This window comes from Cryptomeria japonica, chromosome 9 (assembly GCF_030272615.1).
Source record: "Cryptomeria japonica chromosome 9, Sugi_1.0, whole genome shotgun sequence".
NCBI lineage: Eukaryota > Viridiplantae > Streptophyta > Pinopsida > Cupressales > Cupressaceae > Cryptomeria > Cryptomeria japonica.
This window is the reverse complement of record NC_081413.1, coordinates 419,588,245-419,608,417: the sequence shown is the minus strand read 5'-3', so window position 1 is coordinate 419,608,417 and position 20,173 is coordinate 419,588,245. Positions and strand designations below refer to the sequence as shown.

Sequence of the window (20,173 nt, the reverse complement as noted above, 5' to 3'; positions counted from 1 at the left end):
CACGACCAGCTAAGTTGTGTTTAGAGGCGGATAGTAGTGCTTCATAGAGGAAATTTGATTAAATTCGATTTTTTTATAGAAGTCTGAAATTCGATTAAATTCGAACCTCATCCATGAAAATTGTTGTATCCTGTGACTTAGCTTATATTTGATCCGAACTAGCTATTATTTCAACACTCCCTCTAAGCTAGGGAGGATTCTAGCCAAATAACGAATCATCATGGACCTTTCCATGATATCCATCTTGCATTGCCCACAAAGGATGGATCAAAATAACGTTATTATGCACACCTGCAAGAAATGAATACACACAAATATATAAATATACATCATGAACTTCTTTCATGATATCCATCTTGCATTGCCCGCAAAGGATGGATCCACCTTGCATTGCCTGCAGAGGGTGAGAAGAGGTCTTACACCTCAAAACTTCTCTACTGAGAAGAATAACCTACCACCTTGCTTTCCGCGGAGTGTGGTTCCACCTTGCATTGCCCGCAGAGGGTGGAGGTCGTCTTTCACCTCAACCTTCTCCCAGAGAAGGATCTAATGTCACCTTGCATTGCCCGCAGAGGGTGACTCCACCTGGCATTGCCCGCAGAGGGTGGAGGAGGTCTTTCACCTCAACCTTCTCCCAAAGAAGGATCCAATGTCATCTTGCATTGCCCGGAAAGGGTGACTCCACCTTGCATTGCCCGCAGAGGATGGAAGATGCAACTTAATGCATCACTAGAATTGAGACTCCCTCTCAGCCAAGGTTGTGCTCTCCACAATTTCCAAGTCTCTTTCTGAAGCACACAAACTTCACTTGAACACAAGTCTTGGTGAGAATAGCTGCAATCTGCTCATCGGTTTGGAAAGTTTTGTGTTTTTTGAATTTTTATCTGATTTTTGAGTTTTCTGATTTTTTAATTTTTTGGGGGAATTTTGATGCTTTGCAAAATGAAACAAATAAAATAAAGAAAGGCAACTGCCGGAATTGAAAGAAATAAGAAACTAATGCAATTGGAGACTGCTATATGAATTTTCTTTATTTGACAAAGGGCCGATTACATACCCTTACAGCATACATAGACTGATCTAAAGTCTGATCTGTATTTTCAGTCTGATAAGGGTCTGATCAGCATTTTCAGTCTAATAAAGGTCTGATCTATTCCTTATTTGACCCCCAAAACCCTCACTCTCAGCTGGTAATGATGCTCCTTGCTACAATATGGAGTATGGCTGGGTAGTCTACTGCTGGAAATTGTCTGTGGGGCATCCAATGCTTCAGATCTGCCCTGAAACTCCTTCAATCTGCCCTCCTATCAATCTGATCCACTATTTTTTGGCCCTCACCAGAGCTGGAAATAATGATTTTACTTGCTAGGATACCCTTGGATGATCTTGCACACCTGTAGGCATCAAAACTTCTGAGAGATTTCGTTCTCAAAAGCCCAAATCTACTGCTGAAACCCTATTCATGGCTTCACCAAGCTGCTGCTCACAAAAAAAACTCCATAATAATAATAAAAGCCAACCCAAATTCATTTTATTCTTCTCCTGGGTAGAACTTTCCTTGGGAGGCATCTTTTGGAAGATTCCATTCCATGTACTTTATAAGATGCTCCCCTCTCTAAGCATTCGATTCCCTTCATGAAGCTCCCTTTTTAAATTATTAGAAAGGCTTATTTCCCTTTATAATAAGTAGTTTTTTTAAAACAACTTTTAAGGATCCTAGGGGTCATGCCACTAGGTGGTTCCCCTTTATTATTTTATAGTTGTTTTTTAAAGAGACAATGTTATGTCTCTAGGCATCCACTATTCCAAGGGGTTCACTTCTTTTATTTATTATAATAATATAATAACTTATTTAAATATGGACATATTTAAGTCCTTATTTAAATATTCAATTTATTTCCTGAAAACACACCCAATCACCTCCAAACTGAAACTGATGGTGCCACTGGTACCCGGGGTGATGACTGGGTGTAGAACTCCAACTGCCAATTTCCCCTAAAATCTAGGAATCCTCCTCCAAGGCTAAAGAATCATCCTTGAATACTGAAACTCACACCACTAGCTTTTTGTCAATCCTCCTGACATCCCAGCGGGTCCACTAGTGACTGCTAGTCTGCTCCTTAAAAATAGGAACCTCCCTAAAATCAAGGAGACAGTCCCGGAACAACTGTGGATGCCTCCAATGTCGCCAGCTATGCTTCCCCAAGCTCCGGGTGAACTAACAGTCACTCCCTAAAAAATAGGAGCCCTTCCTAAAAAATAGGAAACTAGCTCAAGACCCCAGAAATGACTCATTTGCCTCCCCAAAACCTCTTGTCCCGCTATGTAAGTCCCATGTCCACTATATTAGCCTACAGGGACTCCTATCAATAGGCTAATCTTGCTAGATCACACCTGCCTTAGGAAGGGAACATTATAGTTTTGAAGTTGTGGGGAACTCTATAGGTAATTTCTTGATGGCTGACGAAGGGTCTTTAAATTTGTTGCACACAACTTTTGCTCGGAATTTAGTGGAGATGGATGTGTCTAAAGAACTTCCATCGGAGATCTCCATTCAAACCTCAAAAGGTTGTTAGGATCAGCTTGTGGATTTTCAAGGGGGTTCCATTTAGATGCAGGAGATGTTTTAAAACTGGGCATAATGTTGTTTCTTGTGACAAGCGTAGAGTGATGAAACCAACATCTTGGTGACAAGAGGTGTCTCCTCAACAATACACGGTGGAGAAGGTGGAGCTGAATCAAAAGATCCCTCAGGTTTTGAGTGGTGGGCACAAAGATGGCAATGTTATGGATACAGATATTGAGAAATGCTTTGGTCCATCAACGCAGGGTGAGACAGGGGTTTCTGGAGCTGTGGTGAAAGATTGTGCCAATTCAAATAGTTGTTCTGATCAGGCAAGGAGAGAGAAAATGCAAGAGTTCAAGGTTTAGTCTGGTTCAACAATAGGATCTGCCAAAGGCGTGATTAATGAATACCCTATTGCTCCGCAAAATCTAGAGATAGGGGGGAAGGATGCATTAGGTGTTTCCACTTTGAAGTTACTAGAAAACGCGAGAGAGAAAGGTTGGATAGAGGTTAAAAGGAAGAGAGAAAGGAGAGCAAAGGAAGGGAGCTTTAGCATATTCCCTGGCTCTCACGAGAGAGGGGAGTTGTACCAACATTGTAATCACTGAATTCTAATGGGTCAGCTTTTTATGTGATTTTGGGGAGGTGGCTCCCTGTTAGTAGCCCCACCTGGTTCAGGCCAGTTCAAAACCCAATTTCTCAATAAAACTATCAACTATTACCGACCAAGAAAAAACATATGGTGGAAAGAAAATATATTTCCCTTTGCTTTATGACCAAAGTTGATTGATATAGTATTATGCAGTGTTATGACATATATCTAATACTAAAAATATGGCATATGGGCAACATAAAATGTACGCACTCATAGAGTGTCCTTAGCAATGGGATTCATGTTTATTGCCAAATATGATTTATAAAGTAAGCTTATAAATCCGTAAGCCATCCTTCTTGGTAAAACTTAATAGTCTAACAAAAGGGCAAGATATGATACATGCAAGACATTTAAGAGTTCAGAAGGGATCATCCTCTATACAGTCTCTATGCCATTAAGTAGCAATCTGTCTAAGCATCCAGACTATTCTAATCTCATAATCAAGAGAAGATGCATCATCAGAGCCAGAATTCTTAAACAGTCATACAAGAAGCAGCACAGCCAAATCATACTTTGCATTGACAGCACCAAATATCTTTTGCACAATCAGTACATAATCAACAATTCGCTCTTATGAGATTTGAGGGTCAATTCTCTTTGGTCGAAAGAAATCTGTGAGGAAGTGTAATACTTAATTTTCTGTCTTGAATGACAATGTGTGTTAGTGGTACTAATTCTATAGTTATATACTTTGTCATCAGTAATCCAAGTGTTAGAAGCAGTCTTCATTTCATCTGTTTGAAACATGTGTATCACCCTCCTTTGAATGAAAACCTTTATGAGAACAAAATAGGATAAGACAACCTTACATCTCTATTCATTATTTGGCATTCATCTGCATTCTTATAGGCAATGTCTACTTGCATTGGTGAATTCCCATCTGACATCATAGGAAAAGAAATGAAAACAAAGAAATTAGTAATTGATACTTTCAATGAAGTCAGATTCCATCAATTTAGCTATGGCCTTCTCATATGTTATGATATTATTAAAAATATAAGTAATTAATCTTTAGTCAGCCAACTGGGAATGGCTGGACAACAAACCTTTCTATATAGTTTTAAAATTAACAGTGCCTTTACACTCCATACAAACTAGAGATCTAAGCAAACAGGATGGAACCTAGTTATTCCCAATTCCAATGATGAGTGTTCATTGCATTTCTTCTCATAGGATCGTCATATGTTGATAGACAGCTTATGCAATTTTGCACGATTCATCTCATGAGGAACCAAGATGTACTTGGCTTTTTAGCTAGTCTATTTCAATCTCTTGAGATTCTCCTGAGCATAGATATTAAATTTTGCATTTTTTATTACAATTATGAGACTAATGATGCCAAAAGTTCAAACCTCAAAGGCATTTTGCATCCAAGAATGCAAAAGTTGATTCCTTACATAGATGAATCAATGCTGACTACAACCACCAAGATGGACCTTCTTCAATTGTCAAGTTGGTACTACACATGCAATAACATGTACTGATCTTTATTTTATTTACATCCACAAATTTTGCTTTCAATTCATGTGGCCATCAGAAAATGAAGCAATTATCAAGACAAGATAACCAGAAGATGGGTTTAAGAAATATATGAGTGAAAAATGGATCATTTATTCATAAAATAAAACATTAAAAAAATATGACTTCACTAATCAATGTTATCCCTGAGTAGACTTGCAGAAAGTTACAAAAAAATACATCCACCTATAGGAACAACAATGTTCTTATTATTTGTGGAATCAAAAGCATGACCAAAACAATAAACTGGTATTGATGGGAAGCATTCCTGAAATCGAAACCAAAATGATGCTGTTCGTATTATGTTTACTCGTGTACTAGGAGAAAGAATGCTTAGAAATACAACATACCTCGACTGACTATTAGCATTGGTTGCTGCAGTAGTGCGTTTCTCCATGCCTTGCTTGAGAAGGGACTCAGCCTCTTCCACACTTAAAATTGCAACCTGCAAATAAATCACAATTTTTTCACACATCAATCAATCAACCAAATCCTTCATAATAATGAATCCACCTATATACACAAATGAACCCAACATAATCCATCCTCACTTCTTTCAGCCCCTTAATGTTGGACTGCTGTATGCTCAACTCTGCTCCACATTGAAACAGATCAAAAATCTTTTCACCCCTTCCCCGTTCAGAATATATCTCAAACATTGAGATAAAGTAACTCCTGCAATTACAGACAAACATTACTGGTTATGTGATGCAAAGAAAATTTGATTGATGGGGCCAACAAAATGATCTACCATCCAAAAAAGATGTCTATAACATGAAATGAATTAAAAAAAATGATGTATGTGATTTCTCAAACCTGGACATTCTGGAGTCATTGCCTTTATCAGGAGACAAAAGTTCCTTTAAAGCACGGGGAATCACGCCTGGTTCTGTAAAATTCCCAAACATTGTATGGGTCTTGCCTGAACTCGTAGGCCCCATGGCAACTAGCAAGCAACTTTTACCCTCCACAAAATCTTCGACCAAAGGGTGCATGACAGTTTCATATACATCCTCCTATAAGATAAGACAATGATATATTCCGATCATGAAAGAAAAAAGAGAGTCAAAACATATCGTTGCTGATCATCAAAAATATATAAACACAACCAAGATACATCTCATTGGCACAAAATGACAGCAGAAGAGAAAATAGACAGAAGGAAGAGCACATGGATAAAACAAAACAACAAGTGGATGAATAAGTGGGGCAATAGCATAGCAGAGTGCCCAAATAACAAAGGGAAAATTAAAAAGTTATGTACAACAAAAATTCAAAGAAAGCATGTGGACAAGACAATTAGAGGAAAGAGCATACTATATCAAACATTTCAATCCCACATATGACCATACACAAAAGAACTACATATGAGCAGAAATAAAATGGAAAGCAAAAATGTTAATGGCTCAGCTAAGAACTAGTTTGCATCAACTTAGATGTGAAATCAGAAGATCAATGATACCTAAAGAAGAGTAGGCAGATGGAAGATGTTGCTATTGCTAATGCAGTCAAGAAGTGGTGGAGATACACAAAAGAACTACATATGAGCAGAAATAAAATGGAAAGCAAAAATGTTAATGGCTCAGCTAAGAACTAGTTTGCATCAACTTAGATGTGAAATCAGAAGATCAATGATACCTAAAGAAGAGTAGGCAGATGGAAGATGTTGCTATTGCTAATGCAGTCAAGAAGTGGTGGAGATGGAATGGCATTACATCATAGAGTGTTTGACTTACAAGGATATTTGGATCAATTACACTAAGATGCGAAAAGAGAGCACCTTGAAAAGCCTATTTGAAGAAAAAAAGGTAACAAAAGTTGCATATTTCCCAATCAAGATACATAGTAGAAGATCCAAGATACAGAAGGAAAAAACAATTAAGTAGGTGTGGTGCTATCGGGATAATCTATTGTGGACTTTTCATGTTTATCTGTTTTGTTGGATATTCGTGGGTCCCATACGCTGTTTGGCCTTATGGAAGTTATTAAAAACACTCATTCATTCAATCTAAACCAGCCATAAGTGAGAGAGCAATTTCATGACAATTCTAACATGATTTGAAAGGAAAGCACAATTATCAGATTTTTTTTTCCACTTTTTCGAATGCAAAAACCCTAGCCCATTATTAGAACATGTTTCATTTTTTTTAACCATCTAGACTTCAAAGCACAACAGTCCTAAATAAACTGAGTTGCAAACTATATAAAGTCAAATTTTTCCACAATTTGCAAGCATCCCAAGATGCAATTAACAATCGAACCAAGGCGTGGGTAGCAAGGAATTGGGATAGAAGAGTCACAATGTCAATCCGCAACCGCTCCTTTGACAAATTCATAGACAACAACTTTGTAGGTAGTTATACCAGGAATCCCTAAAATAAAATAAAAAACCAATTTTCATTGATTAATAGTTTAGAGCTTAAACTATAAAATATAAATTTATGTTAATAAAAATTTTTGGCCTCGGCCTCTTACCGATCAAAAAATATATATATATATATATATAAATTTATGGTTTATTTTTAATAATTTTAAATTTTAGTATTGTATAGTAATAATAAATTTAAGTTGGTGACGAATGTCGTGCGTGCGGGAGCTTGTTGGTTGTCAAGCTAGGGCACTGATGCCCTAGCTCGTGGGCGGTCGATAGTCTGTTGGTGCGTCGCAGGGAGGGCAGTGGAGGCTGTGCGGGGAGAGGCGGAGTTGCGGGGGCTGGGGTTTGAACGATGGGCTGCGAGCGAGGGATTGTACTACGTGGGCTGGGATGCAGGGTCTTCTGCGGGTTCGTGGTTGGCCAGTGGAGCAGGGGGCTGCGGTTGGCACTGTTTTTAGGAGGTGTTTGGGAGGGGTGGGGCCTTGGTTGTCGGATCTTCTTGCTTGCCCCCTTTGGGGTGTGGGTTTTTTATTTTTTGTGTGAGGCCCAATGTCAAGTATTGGTGGTGAGGCCTCGAAGGCAATTCCCACCATGGATTTCCGTGCTGCAGTGGGTTCAAAATCCCCATCCCAAAGTATTAAGACTTTTAATAATAATCTTTTTTCCTCAGACTCGGGGTCTGGTAGTGCTGGTGGCTCTCGGATCACGAAGATTAATGACTGTCTGGAGAGATGCAGTGAGAGGCCGAGGTTGGTTATTCCTTTGGAAATGATAGCTGAAGATGTTGAATACTTCTCAAAACACTCACTATATTGCAAATTTCTGGGGATGAGGGTTTCTCTACAATTTTTGGAAAACTGGGCACAGAGGACTTGGGCACCGGAAGGGGAAATGGAGATTATGCTGCTGGCAAACAACTACTTCATGGTTACTTTCAACTGCATGGAGGATCACAATAGGGTTTTTGAAGGAGGCTCGTATTTTTACAACCAAGTGGGGTTGTTCATCAAACCTTGGCATGCAGGGTTTAACCCTTCGAAGGAGCTCCCAAATAGGGTTCCAGTGTGGGTTCGTTTACAGCGTTTTCCGGTGGAATGCTGTCGAGAGGATGTGCTGCGGATGCTTGCCTCACTGCTTGGGAAGCCAGTGGGATCTTCAACGCAAACCCTAGGGAGAAAGGTAATGACTTTTGCTCGTATCTGTGTTGAAATTGACCTTAGTAAACCTTTGCCAAATGCTATAGATATGTGTGCAGGCTCTTATTCTTGGGTTCAACAGTTGGATTATGAGACTTTACCATTTCGGTGTCATCTGTGTCATGAGTATGGTCATCTACAACACAAGTACCCCAGATATAAACCAGTGGTCCGCCAACCTCAGCAGCCGACCCATAACCAAGATGGGGCTGATAAAGGAAAGGCTGCTATGTCGAATGAGGTAGTGGGTGTCGTGATGGTTTTGTCTCAGTTAAGACAAAGAACAGGAATAGAGGACAAAAGAGGTCCTTACAGGAGAGACAAGAGGAGGATGCCTTTAACAGATTCAAAGCCTTGGATGACCTTAGCCACCAGGAAGTGAATCCAGGGTTAATCCCTATGGATCAAGGTGCTTCAGGGGTGGTTCCGGGAAGTGTGATCGGGGACTCTACCCAGGCTCTGCACGTGGTTGGATGCCAGCAAATGGAGATGGATTAGCCAGTAGTGGTCCAATTGGGAACCACTTCTGGTGCAGAAGTAAATTTGGCTAGGGGGGAGGGTTCTTCGGCAGCTCAAAAATTGGAACCTGCTAAGACTAAAAGTAATAAGACCTCCGTTCACCTAGGTCTTCACCAGAAAGATATTAAGAAAGGTGCTTCGGAGAAGAATTCGAAGGTTGGCAAAAAGAAGGATTTGGATAAGATCAAATTGATGGGGGAGAATTTGGTTGAGTCAGGGTCAATAAAGACTCTGGATTCTCACTTCTCCAATCTCCCGAAATGATTGTGCTTTCATGGAATGTAAGGGGCTTGAACAACGGCCCTAGACAAAAAGTTGTTCGAGAATTGATTAGGAGTCATTCTCCTGATGTCCTGTTCCTGCAGGAAACTAAACTTTTTGTGGAAAGTATGATGGATGTGGTGCCGAAGCTGTGGGGGCGAGGCGAGTGTCAGTGTGTTGGGGCAGCTGGCTCCTCTGGAGGGGTGGCATGCCTTTGGAACCCCTTGAAGATTCGTCCTATTTTGTGGGTTGCTTCCGGATCTTCTTTGTCCGGGGTTGCCTCTAGTCTCCAGACTGGGGAATATATCTTGTTTACTAACATTTATGCCCCCACTGATCTTCAGGGTAAGCAGAATTTATGGTCTCACATTTCTTTTATGCGAGAGCTATTCCCTTTTCATCCTTGGATTATGGCGGGAGACTTTAATGCCATTCTAGAGTTGTGTGAGAAGAAGGTTGGATTATGGCGGGAGACTTTAATGCCATTCTAGAGTTGTGTGAGAAGAAGGTTGGTGTTATGCGTTTGGAACCTTCTTCTTTCCTTCTCCGGGATAGTATATCTTCATTGCATCTTGTTGACATTAAGCCTGGTAATGGTCTGTTCACTTGGAACAACAGGAGGGTAGGGGAGTATTGGATTGCGGAGAGGTTGGATCACTTTCTAGTTTCTAGTTTTTGGGTTGGTGGGGGGTGGTCCACATGTTGGAAGATTCTTGACTAAAGAGGGTCGGACCACTGGCCCATAAAGTTGGTGTCTTCTTCGGCTCAGGTTGCTTGCTCTCCTTTATTCAAATTCCAGCTTATGTGGTTGCGGGATCCTTCTTTGCAGGATCATGTTGCAGGGTGGTCGAGGAAAGGGAGGCCAGCCTTTGGCACTGCTATGTACACTTTTGCCAAGCGCTGCAATTTGTTAAGGTTCGGCTTAAACGGTGGAACCGCCAGTGTTTCGAGAATATTTTTCATGCTAAGAAAGTTGCTCAATTAGTGCTGAATAACATTACCAGGGAAATAAGAGAACAAGGTTTGTCTGAAGCCTTGCTTAGGGAGGAAGACAGGGCTGTCAAGAATTTAGAGGAATGGGAGCTTAGGTAGGAAATCTATTGGAAACAGAGAGCTCGTATTGATTGGCTTCAAACGGGGGACAAGAATACTGCGTTCTTCTTCAACTCAGTGAAAGCAAGAAGACATGGCAATTATATTCCTGTTCTGGTCAACGATAGAGGTGAGCAGTGTTTATCCTTGCAGGAGATGTCTAGGGAGGCTTTACAGTATTTTCGGTCCCTCTTTAGCGAGGATTCTCAAGGGGAATCAGAAGAGGAGAATCAGGTTCTTGCTTGTATCCCTTCTATAGTTACTAGGGAGATGAACGAGCAACTTATGGGTCCTATTTTGCTGGAAGAACTTGAGAGGATTGTTTTTCTCGTGAAGAAAGGAAAAGCCCCTGGTCCGAATGGGTTCCTAGTTGAGTTCTTTCAAGATTTTTGGGATATTATCAAATTGGACTTATTGGAGGTGGTCCAAGAGTCTCAAAGGAATAAGCAGATGCTTCGTGCTTTGAATGCGACTTTCATTGCACTAATCCCCAAGTGTGATGGGGCTGACCGGTTAGGCTAGTTTCGTCTTATCTCTCTTTGTAATGTTATCTATAAGATCATTTCTAAGTTGATAATGGAGAGGCTGAAGAACTAGCTCGGGGATGTCATCTCTGAGGACCAGAGTAGGTTTGTAAAGGTCACCAAATCCTGGATGGTGTGGTCATTGCTACTAAGGCCATTCATTCTATGGCGGCTTCCAAGGAAAAAGCTATGTTTATTAAGCTGGATATGGCTAAGGCTTATGATAGAGTTCGTTGGTCCTTTCTTCAGAAGATCCTTAGGGCCTTTGGCTTTGCTGATGAATGGATTCAATGGGTAATGAGTTGTGTTACGTCTACCTCCTTCTCTGTGCTAATCAATGGAGATCATACAGAGTTGTTTGGTGCTTCTAGAGGTCTTCGCCAGGGGAACCCCCTCTCCCCATACTTATTCATTCTTCTGGTTGAGGGTCTGGGGAGGCTGATTAAGCATAATGTGGGTCTGGGTATTATTCAAGGTTGGAATTGGGGAAATGACCTGCATCCTCAATCCCATTTGCAGTTTGTTGATGACACGGCCCTGATGGGACTAGCCCAGATTAGAGAAGCCTCAAATCTGTGCAAAGTTTTGGACGTTTATCTTGTCGCCTCGGGTCAGCTGATCAATGAGGATAAATCTTCCATTCTCTTCTTCAACACACCTGGAAATATTCAGAGGAGGATTGCTCATATCCTAAGATTCCAGGTCGGATCTCTTCCCTTGACTTACCTGGGTATTTCTATCTCTACTGGTAACCCTCATAGGGATTCGTGGCAGGGTATCTTGGACAAATTTCGCATGAAGGTTGAACATTGGACACACAAATGGTTATCCTTTGCTAGGAGGGTTCAACTGATCCAGTTGGTGGTTCAGGCTCTTCCGATTTATCGATGTATGCTCCAAGTGGCTCCTAAGTGGTTCCTGAAGGGTTTGGATTCTCTGGCAAGGCAATTCTTATGGGCAGGCAGCCTGTCCTCCCACAAATGGTGTCTTGTCAATTGGGACTTGGTGTGTAGCCCGAAGCAATCGGGTGGGCTCGGTTTAAGGCAATCTATTTTATTTAGGGAGGCTTTGGCGGCTAAATTGTACTGGAGATGGTGTGTTGAACAGGATCGAGGTTGGGCTAGGATTTTGGCTTGCAAATACATGCAGAGGATCCCAAAGGAGGAAATCCCAAGGTATCCGCTTGAGGGAAAAGGTTCTTCAATTTGGAATACTCTCAAGAAAGGGGCTTCTCTTATAAAGGCAGGTCTTTTTTGGATTTTTAAGAGGGGGAAGAGGTGATTTTTTGGTTCGATTCTTGGGATGGGTATCCCCCCATCGTTGATCAGTTCCCCAATCTTGGGAACCTTTGCCAAAGGTTCCTGGAGGCGGGATTGTCTAGGGTGAGCGACTTTAAGGCTGTTTATAGGTGTGGGCGTTTGGAGTTGGGGCGGTGGAAGGCTCCTAATGAATGGCCGATTGTTGGTATGGATGAAGAGTGTGCTGAGTTGTATGGCATTTTGGCTAGTAGACACTGTAGCTCCCTTAAGGGTAGGGATAGACTTGCTTGGTCCCCGAATCCTAAGAGTTGTTGTCTCGAAGACTGGAGGGGAGGGAGGTGCCTTGGTGGAAACAGGTGTGGAATAATTTTTCTTGGCCGAAGTATAACTGTTTAGCTTGGACTTTGGCTTTGAATAGATGTCTTACTTGGGACAACATTCGTAAGAGGGGATTCCTTGGGCCTTCCATCTGTGTTTGTGTGGTAATGGGGAGGAGGACTCCTCACACCTATTCTTCAAATGCCCTTTCTCACTGTTAATTTGGCATTACTAGTGGGGGGTGTGGAAGCACCCTTGTGTTGACGCAGATTCTTTGGTGGAGTTCTGGAGCAGGTTGGGCAGGCCTCCTATCTTGTCCTCTTTTCTCCAGACTGTCTGGCATATTGGGCCCATTTTCATTTTATGGCAGATTTGGCTGGAGAGGAATAGGAGGATCTTTGGGAGGTCAAACTGTTAGTTCAGCAAGTGTGGAATAGAATCATTGGTATGATTCGGGAGACAGTGGAAGCTAAATGTGTGGTGAATTTTCCTCTGGATAGAGGAGAGCCTGATATTGTGAGTAGGTTGGGTCTGCAAGAGATAACACTCGCCTCGGCATGTGTCACGAGAAGTAGACGTGCCATGAAGAAGGTTCAAAGGATGGGAAGGTGGATGCCCCCTCAAGATGAATCCATCAAGATTAACACCGATGGCTCCTCTAGGGGTAATCCAGGACCTGCTGGGATTCGCGGTGTTGGTAGGGATAGTAGGGGTGAGGTGGTTTTCTTTTTCTCGGTGCATAAAGGGCAGCAGTCTAATAACTTTATGGAGAGATTGGCAATTTTCTACTCCCTGAAGCGAGCCTTGGAGATGGGATGGCGGCAGGTTATCTTCAAATCGGATTCGCAAATTATTGTTAACTTGTTGATTGAGCAGAAGGTGAGTGGGGTGCATTGGCAGTTGGCAGGGATCGTTCACCAAATTTTTGAAATTAGTTCTATGATGGAGAAGGTGTCTTTCATCCACATTCCTCATGAATGGAATAGAGCAACTGATTGTTTGGCTAAGTGGGCCTCGGAACATGATGATGATTGGAAAGTTGAAGGTTGGGAACAACTCTCCCCGGATTATTGTCAGGACCTACATAAGATATTTGATGAGGATATGGATAGTTACGAAGCCGGTTGATTGTGGGTTGGGCTTGTGGTCTCCCTGGGGGCCTTGAGACTATGGTTCTCTCTTGGGTTGGGTTTGTGTTCCCCTCATTGGGCTCTGAGACTCTGGATCTCTGTTGTAATTCTTGATTTTGTTCTTCAATAAAGTTTTTACCCCTTTATTCCAAATAATAAATTTTAGTTAAATGTACAACCTGAGTCGGTCTAGTGGTAGAGAACTTGTGCTCTTGAAATAGAGGTCACAAGTTCAAACCCCACAAGGGGGTAGGGTATGTACATCTTATCGACTTCAGCCCATTATCTATCAAAACAAAAAAATAGTTAAATATTAAATATAAAGTATAAGAATTTGTCAACAATTGAGATTGCTCACCCTTAAATTTTAGAATTAACGATTAATTTGGAATTGCTTTACTATTTTTCACATATTTTCTATGCCCAACGAGTAGGGCATCTTCGCTCCCTGCAATACGCCTGTGGAAGCCCTCATGGGCTCAAGCTCGGCAAGTGATATATCCTCCTGCATCTCTCCTCACTCTAATTCATGGTGTGGCTCTAGAAACATTTGTGGATCTTCTTGCCATGGGGCAACTTCAGGCAGTGTGATGGATTTGTGCCACATGAATTCCCTCAGTCCGCTCTCCTCCTCTCACAGGGCTTTTGTGTTGGGTTCCGACCTCATGCTCTCCCCCATCACGATCCCTATAAGTTGGATAGTGTCTTGGGCTCTAATGAAGCAACTCGATCCAATATGGCGCCAACATTAAATAGCATCGGATCTCCATCGACCTTGTACCCAACTATGAGCATGCTTCAGTAATTACCCCGATTGATGGTCCTATCTCAATCAAAACATCTACTATGTCCGGGGGGCAACTTCCCAAATGCTCTAGTAATAGGCAAAATTTCTCTCAAGTTTCTCCACATGAGTTTGCTTCTTGCCCTAGAAACAGATGCCCTAGCAGTCCAAAAACTGTATCAGAAGGTGATGTGGCTCTTCCCATGCCACAATTGTTGGATAAGCCACTGGATTTTAAGGCAGCTCTACATCATGATTAGTGCATACCCACTCATCCTTCAATGTTGCCTAATGGTTGTTCTCTAACTGGGACCTCATCCCCCCAAACTTCTAGCAATCTTTTTCCTCCTTTCTCAATTATGCTCTCTAACTCAGTGCCTCAGATTAATGTTGGTAACTACATAAGCAACGGAGAAGAATTTCTACAAAGCAACACCCTTATCTGCAGATTTATGAGAACTTGGCCAAACTTGAGAGATCTCCACAGTTGGACTTGCGAAAAATTGGAAGGAATATTTGGTGGATGAGATTAGCATTTATCCATGTGCCAAGGGATTCTTCATTTTAGAATTTGAGTATGAGGATGACAAGGAGATGGTTCTCAATGTTAGACCCTATTTTTTTCATGGGGACTTTCTATGCATGAAGTTGTTATTACCTTCCTTTGGCCCTTGAACAGAGACCTTTTACTCTACATTTTTGTGGGTTCGTCTTCCCTATCTGCCCTTACAATTTTGGGAGATTGAGTGTCTAAAAGCCATTGGCAATAGTTTGGGGAAATATAAATGCATATCAAAAGAAACAATCAATTACGAACACTCCATTTGTGTTAGGCTTTATGTGGAGATGGATCTTTTGAAGGGACTTCTAACCGAGATATGATTGAAGGTTAGTAACAAATGTTGGAGGCAACCAGTTGACTATGAGAAAATCATTTTCAAGTGTAGGATTTGCTTTTCTACACAACATCTTACTTCCCATTGCAATAAGAAAAATTCTCAATCTCAGTCACCACCAACCTTTTCCAATGGGGTTAAATACCACCACTAAGTTGTTCCTCCACAATTGTTTGTCATAATAGAAATCCTTCACCAAGTGCCCCACCTTTGCTGAGTTTATTTGGTCCTACATCCGAGCTAGCTTTGGTAGTCAACTCTAATGCAAAAGAAAATGCTCGAACTATGGGGGAGGGTTCTACCACTCAATCATGCAACCCCGTTTTCACAAATGTGCCTGATCGATCTCCCACAGTTATCGGATATGATGAAAATCCGAAAAGGGTAGAGAGCTTTGATTTGGATCCCTCAATCAAAAATGAACAAGAATGGACTAAGATTAAACAAAAGAAAATTTCATTAAAACCGATGCATCAAACGACTTTGAGATCGACAAAGAAGATAGAAGATTAATATTTTGTAAATCTGGTGCACGCCCATTTGGGTCATGCATGTTCTGTTTTTTTCAAATTTAATTATATGGGAGTGGACCCCTTGTCCACAACTTACTTTAAAAAAATAAAGTATAAAATTTAATTTATATTTATTATTTTATTATTTAAAAAATATATTATATATAGATGTAAATGTCTAATAAATTAATAATAAATATTGTAATATGTTGTCAATAAATCAATAATTTAATAATTAATAATAGATTATTAATATTGTATCAATAATTTAATAATTAATATTATCATTCATTGCATAGTGCAATGATTAAGTCGTGGTACTATTGTTGTTGCCACAAAGGCTCAAACCCTCGTTGAGCCATTGTGACCATGAGCATTGTGCCCTAGCTGATCCATTGTGCTCTCAGGTTTGAACCTTAGCATTAATGTTATTGTTTCCCATACCAAGTGACTTGTGTGTTCATGCCAAGGATGAGGTCCCCAATTTGTGGCCTCATCTAATTCAATCCAAATTAAAATTTACTAAGGTACCAAGCAAAAATAATAATAATAATTTATTAATTAATTATTAATGTTGTAATTATATGTTGTCAACAATTTAATTACTAATAAATTCAATATTGTATATGTAATAAATAATAAGTATGTTGATAATATTTTAATAATTAATAATTAAACCTATTATCACTAATTTATTAATGGTAAATTAAATATTATATTCAAAATAGCATGTAAATTTAAATATTTGATATTTATTGTTCAATAATTGTTTTTCAAACTTGTCATAGAGGGTATAGTGGCAGCCAATACTAGCTTCATGGTCGACTTATTTTCAAAACCGACCAAAATTCACTTTCATTAAGGTTTGTACAAATGATATTAGAAATTCTAGGCGATGGAACATTTGTTTGGATATAGTGTCATAATGTAAAAAACACTAGATCATACAACGAAGTGAAAGCCCATTTTTGTGCCATTTCCAATACAAAAATTAAAGCATGTCCAAGAAAGGATGGTAAAGGTATGCCACCTCATTAATTAGCAAAATATGTTAGAGAGCAAAAAGAAGCAGATGCAACAATTGCCCATAGCACAAACCATCCTTTGAGGAGAGGAAGGGGATCACAAAGACTCCCCCATTTTTCCATCTCATAGTGTCTTCCTACACACTATAGTAGAGAACTACCCAATTTTCGGCAGTACTGAAGGAGAACCTACTAATGTGAAGAGAATGAAGGAACCATTATAGAAAGCATTTCAAAACAACACTAGAGAGATTGTAGAGATGTCCATGCAAACACTTTGTCCTTCAATGTTGTTTGATCACCATATTGAAAAAATGTGTTCAAAAAAGTAAATGAGGCTCCACAAGGGTTTTAAGAAGTTGTGCAATGCCTTACTAGTGAAGGAGATTGGCTCCCATTCGAAATTCATGGAAATAAACAATGATGTTCATTATTTCCGATGGATGGAAGGATGCAAGAAATCGATCGCTAATCAATGTAACTGCAATGTGCTCTAAAGAGGCAATGTTTTTGAAAGTCATGGATTGTGAGGGGCAAGTGAAATATGTACAATTTATTGTTGGTATCCCTATACAACACATTCATGAAGTGGGTCCTGAAAATGTTGTCCAAGTAGTAACAAACAATGTAAAGAATTGCAAAATGGTGAGTATGTTGGTTGAGACATGGCTTTCACATATATTTTGGACACCTTGTGCTATCCACTTGCTCAACCTTATGCTACAAAAGTTGGGCAAGAAAATAAATTGTCTACGTTGAGGATAAAGAGATCCAAATGTTCATCACAAACCACCACATTTCACAAGACATTCTTAGATCATTCTCACAATTCGAGTTGTTGAAGGTAATTAAAACGCTTCAATTTTTTAATTTTACATTCTACTTTGATATTACAAAATTTACTAATTTATTTTTAAATTCAAGTATGTTCTTCTTTATTCTAATTTTTATTTTAAAATTTTGAATAGATTGCTAAGACCCACGTTGTATCTAACATAATCGTCTTGATATGACTTGTGAAGGCGTGGGAGCTACTTTCTAGCATGGTAGTTAACCAATGTTGGTCCCTCCTATGGAGGCAATTCAATAGTGAGAGTGCAACAAATGTAAAGTGGATGATCCTAAATGACACTTGGTGGGACTAAGTGGAATATCTCCTTAGTTTTACTAAGCCCATCATGAGTACAATCCATTTTACTAACATCAATAAGCCATGTTTGAGAGGGACATATGATGGCATTGACTCAATGACTGAGAAAATCATATCCATCATCAATGAAAAAGCACAAGATCTTAAAGAAACTTTCTTCACAGAAGTACAGACAATTTGTGTTGAGAAATCATACAAAATGACCACCACACAACATCTTGCCTTTGCATTGCCTCCCGAATTTTTATAGTGATGAAATTATTGCCATGTCATCAAGGGTGCCACCATTCAGAGATGTAGAAAACTGTGATGGGTATTAGAAAGTAATTACTAAACTCTTTCCTGATCCTAAAATAGAAGATTTAGCTACAAATGATTTCACTAAGTTTGTAGCCTTCAATGGTCAATGTGTTTCCGCTCTTTGTAACTAGGAAGGATACTCACACTTGGTGTTACATCAATAGCCATATATCACCACATCTCCAAACTCTTGCAATCAAAATTTTATCGCAAGTTTCTTAATTTTTGTTGAACTCTATAAATTTCAATTGTTTATCATTTTTCATATAATGAAATTATTAATGTCAAATTTAAAGTCTGATTTACAATTTTATAACTGTAGCTCTCTCCCTTTACTTCAATAACTTGCTACTTCCTCTTCATCTGAGAAGAATTGGACTCCCAACTCCATTTACTCAATGAAACACAACCAATTGACAACAAGGCAAAAGAGCTAGTCTATGTACATTCCAATTTACACCTTCTTATGCATAGACTATATGAGTACAAAGAAGGGGACACAAAATTGTGGGATGCAGATCTAAAGCAAAGTGATTTGGATTTTTCAACTAACACACAATCTTCACTTTTGTGGAGCTGGATACCCTACATACTTTTAGTGCAAGTGGCAATGGGGTTGCATGTAATGTCAATGATGATGTTGATGTTGGTATTCATGACAACTTATTTGACGCTAATTACTACTTTTCTTATTTTAATTTTGAACCAATGAACAATGAACTCAAAATATCTATCATGGCATACAACTTTTGACAAATAAATAGCAAATTACTCTATTGTATTTCAAATGTGAAATATTTATTGTAATTTTATTTAGCATATGCACGATATGTGGTATTCTAAATTTATTTCTTGTTTTTAGGCTACAATTATGTATAATTTTGTACAGCATACCCAACCCCAAAAATAATTCTATCGTACCCATACCCGATTCTAATTTAGCAACTTAGAGTAAGAAAAGTTAATTGTAATTATTCTAAACAAAAGATGACAAGAGAGGCATCGCCCACCTCAAATTTTTAACTATTGTGGATCATGGAAGAGATGTTTTGCTTTATGGTTAAACAGAGCCTAAGGTTATACAAGAGACTAATGCTCTCCTTATTTCATATGAGAAGAAGAAATTAGAAGAGGACAATTAAGGCAAAACAGTAGCTATAATTGGTGTTTCTCCTAAGACTAAAGCAATGCATTGTTGCATTGGCCCATGAACACATGTCTCTTTTTCTACCTCGAGTAGTTCTAGTCAGTCATTGCATCACATTCAAATATTCACTGCTTTTTGTTCCATTCAACACTTTTGGTGTCCAACCTTCCCTTTAACGTACTACATAAAACCTAGAGAAACAAAATGAGACAAGGTCGGCAATAGCAAATTTTGGTACTTTAAAAGAGTACCCTTCCAAGCTGTAAGCAACACTTATTGGGAGTAAATCATCATTGCATTGAAAGTAGCAAGGAAAGGGTCTAAGTAATCAAACTCTTATGATTTGAGTGTACCATTATTGGATGATGTTGTTAAACAAGAAGATCTTGATGGTGGAACAAAGGAGGGCTTTGCAAAGAAAGGGATGTACTATTTTGTTTAATGGGTGGATGGATGGCAAAGACTGCACGCTAATTAACTTCCTAGTGGCTTCAAATGATCAATTGGTGTTCAAAAGTCAATTGAAACACGTCCAGTACAATAAAAAATGCCAACACACTATACAACATGTTGAATGAGTTTAGTTATGGAGTTTTGTCTATAGAATGGTATCCAAGTTGTGATGAACAATATAGCAACATTTGTGTGAATCAATAGGCAACTAGAAAAAAGAGAGCCTACTCTTTTTTGGAGTCCTTGTACCACTCATTGCATGGATCTACTAATTGAGGATATCAGCAAACTTTCATGGGTCAAAACTATGGTGGATGTTGCAAGAAACATAAAAAATTATTTCTAAAACCATCCTTGGGTGCTTAATCTAAAGAAAGAGTACACCAATGGTAAGAAGAGAGAGTAAGCCAATGGTAAGAACCTTGTACAGCCTAGTATCACATGCCACCAATTTTATCTCTTTGCGAAGTATTGCAGCCTCACTGCCATCTTTT

General features: G+C 39.5%; 1 protein-coding gene across 2 annotated transcripts in view; it reads right to left on the bottom strand.

Annotated features, from left to right (window-relative positions):
• The window catches only part of LOC131073405 (kinesin-like protein KIN-6), a 211,335-nt gene that overhangs the window by 186,865 nt on the left and 4,297 nt on the right, over positions 1-20,173 (bottom strand). For both annotated transcript variants that reach the window (XM_059211091.1, XM_058009856.2), the window contains exons 2-4: positions 5,556-5,755; positions 5,291-5,414; positions 5,090-5,184 (exon numbers count right to left, since the gene is read on the bottom strand). In XM_059211091.1, the coding sequence (XP_059067074.1) occupies positions 5,090-5,184; positions 5,291-5,414; positions 5,556-5,755 (419 nt within the window). The remainder of the gene's footprint in view (positions 1-5,089; positions 5,185-5,290; positions 5,415-5,555; positions 5,756-20,173) is intronic.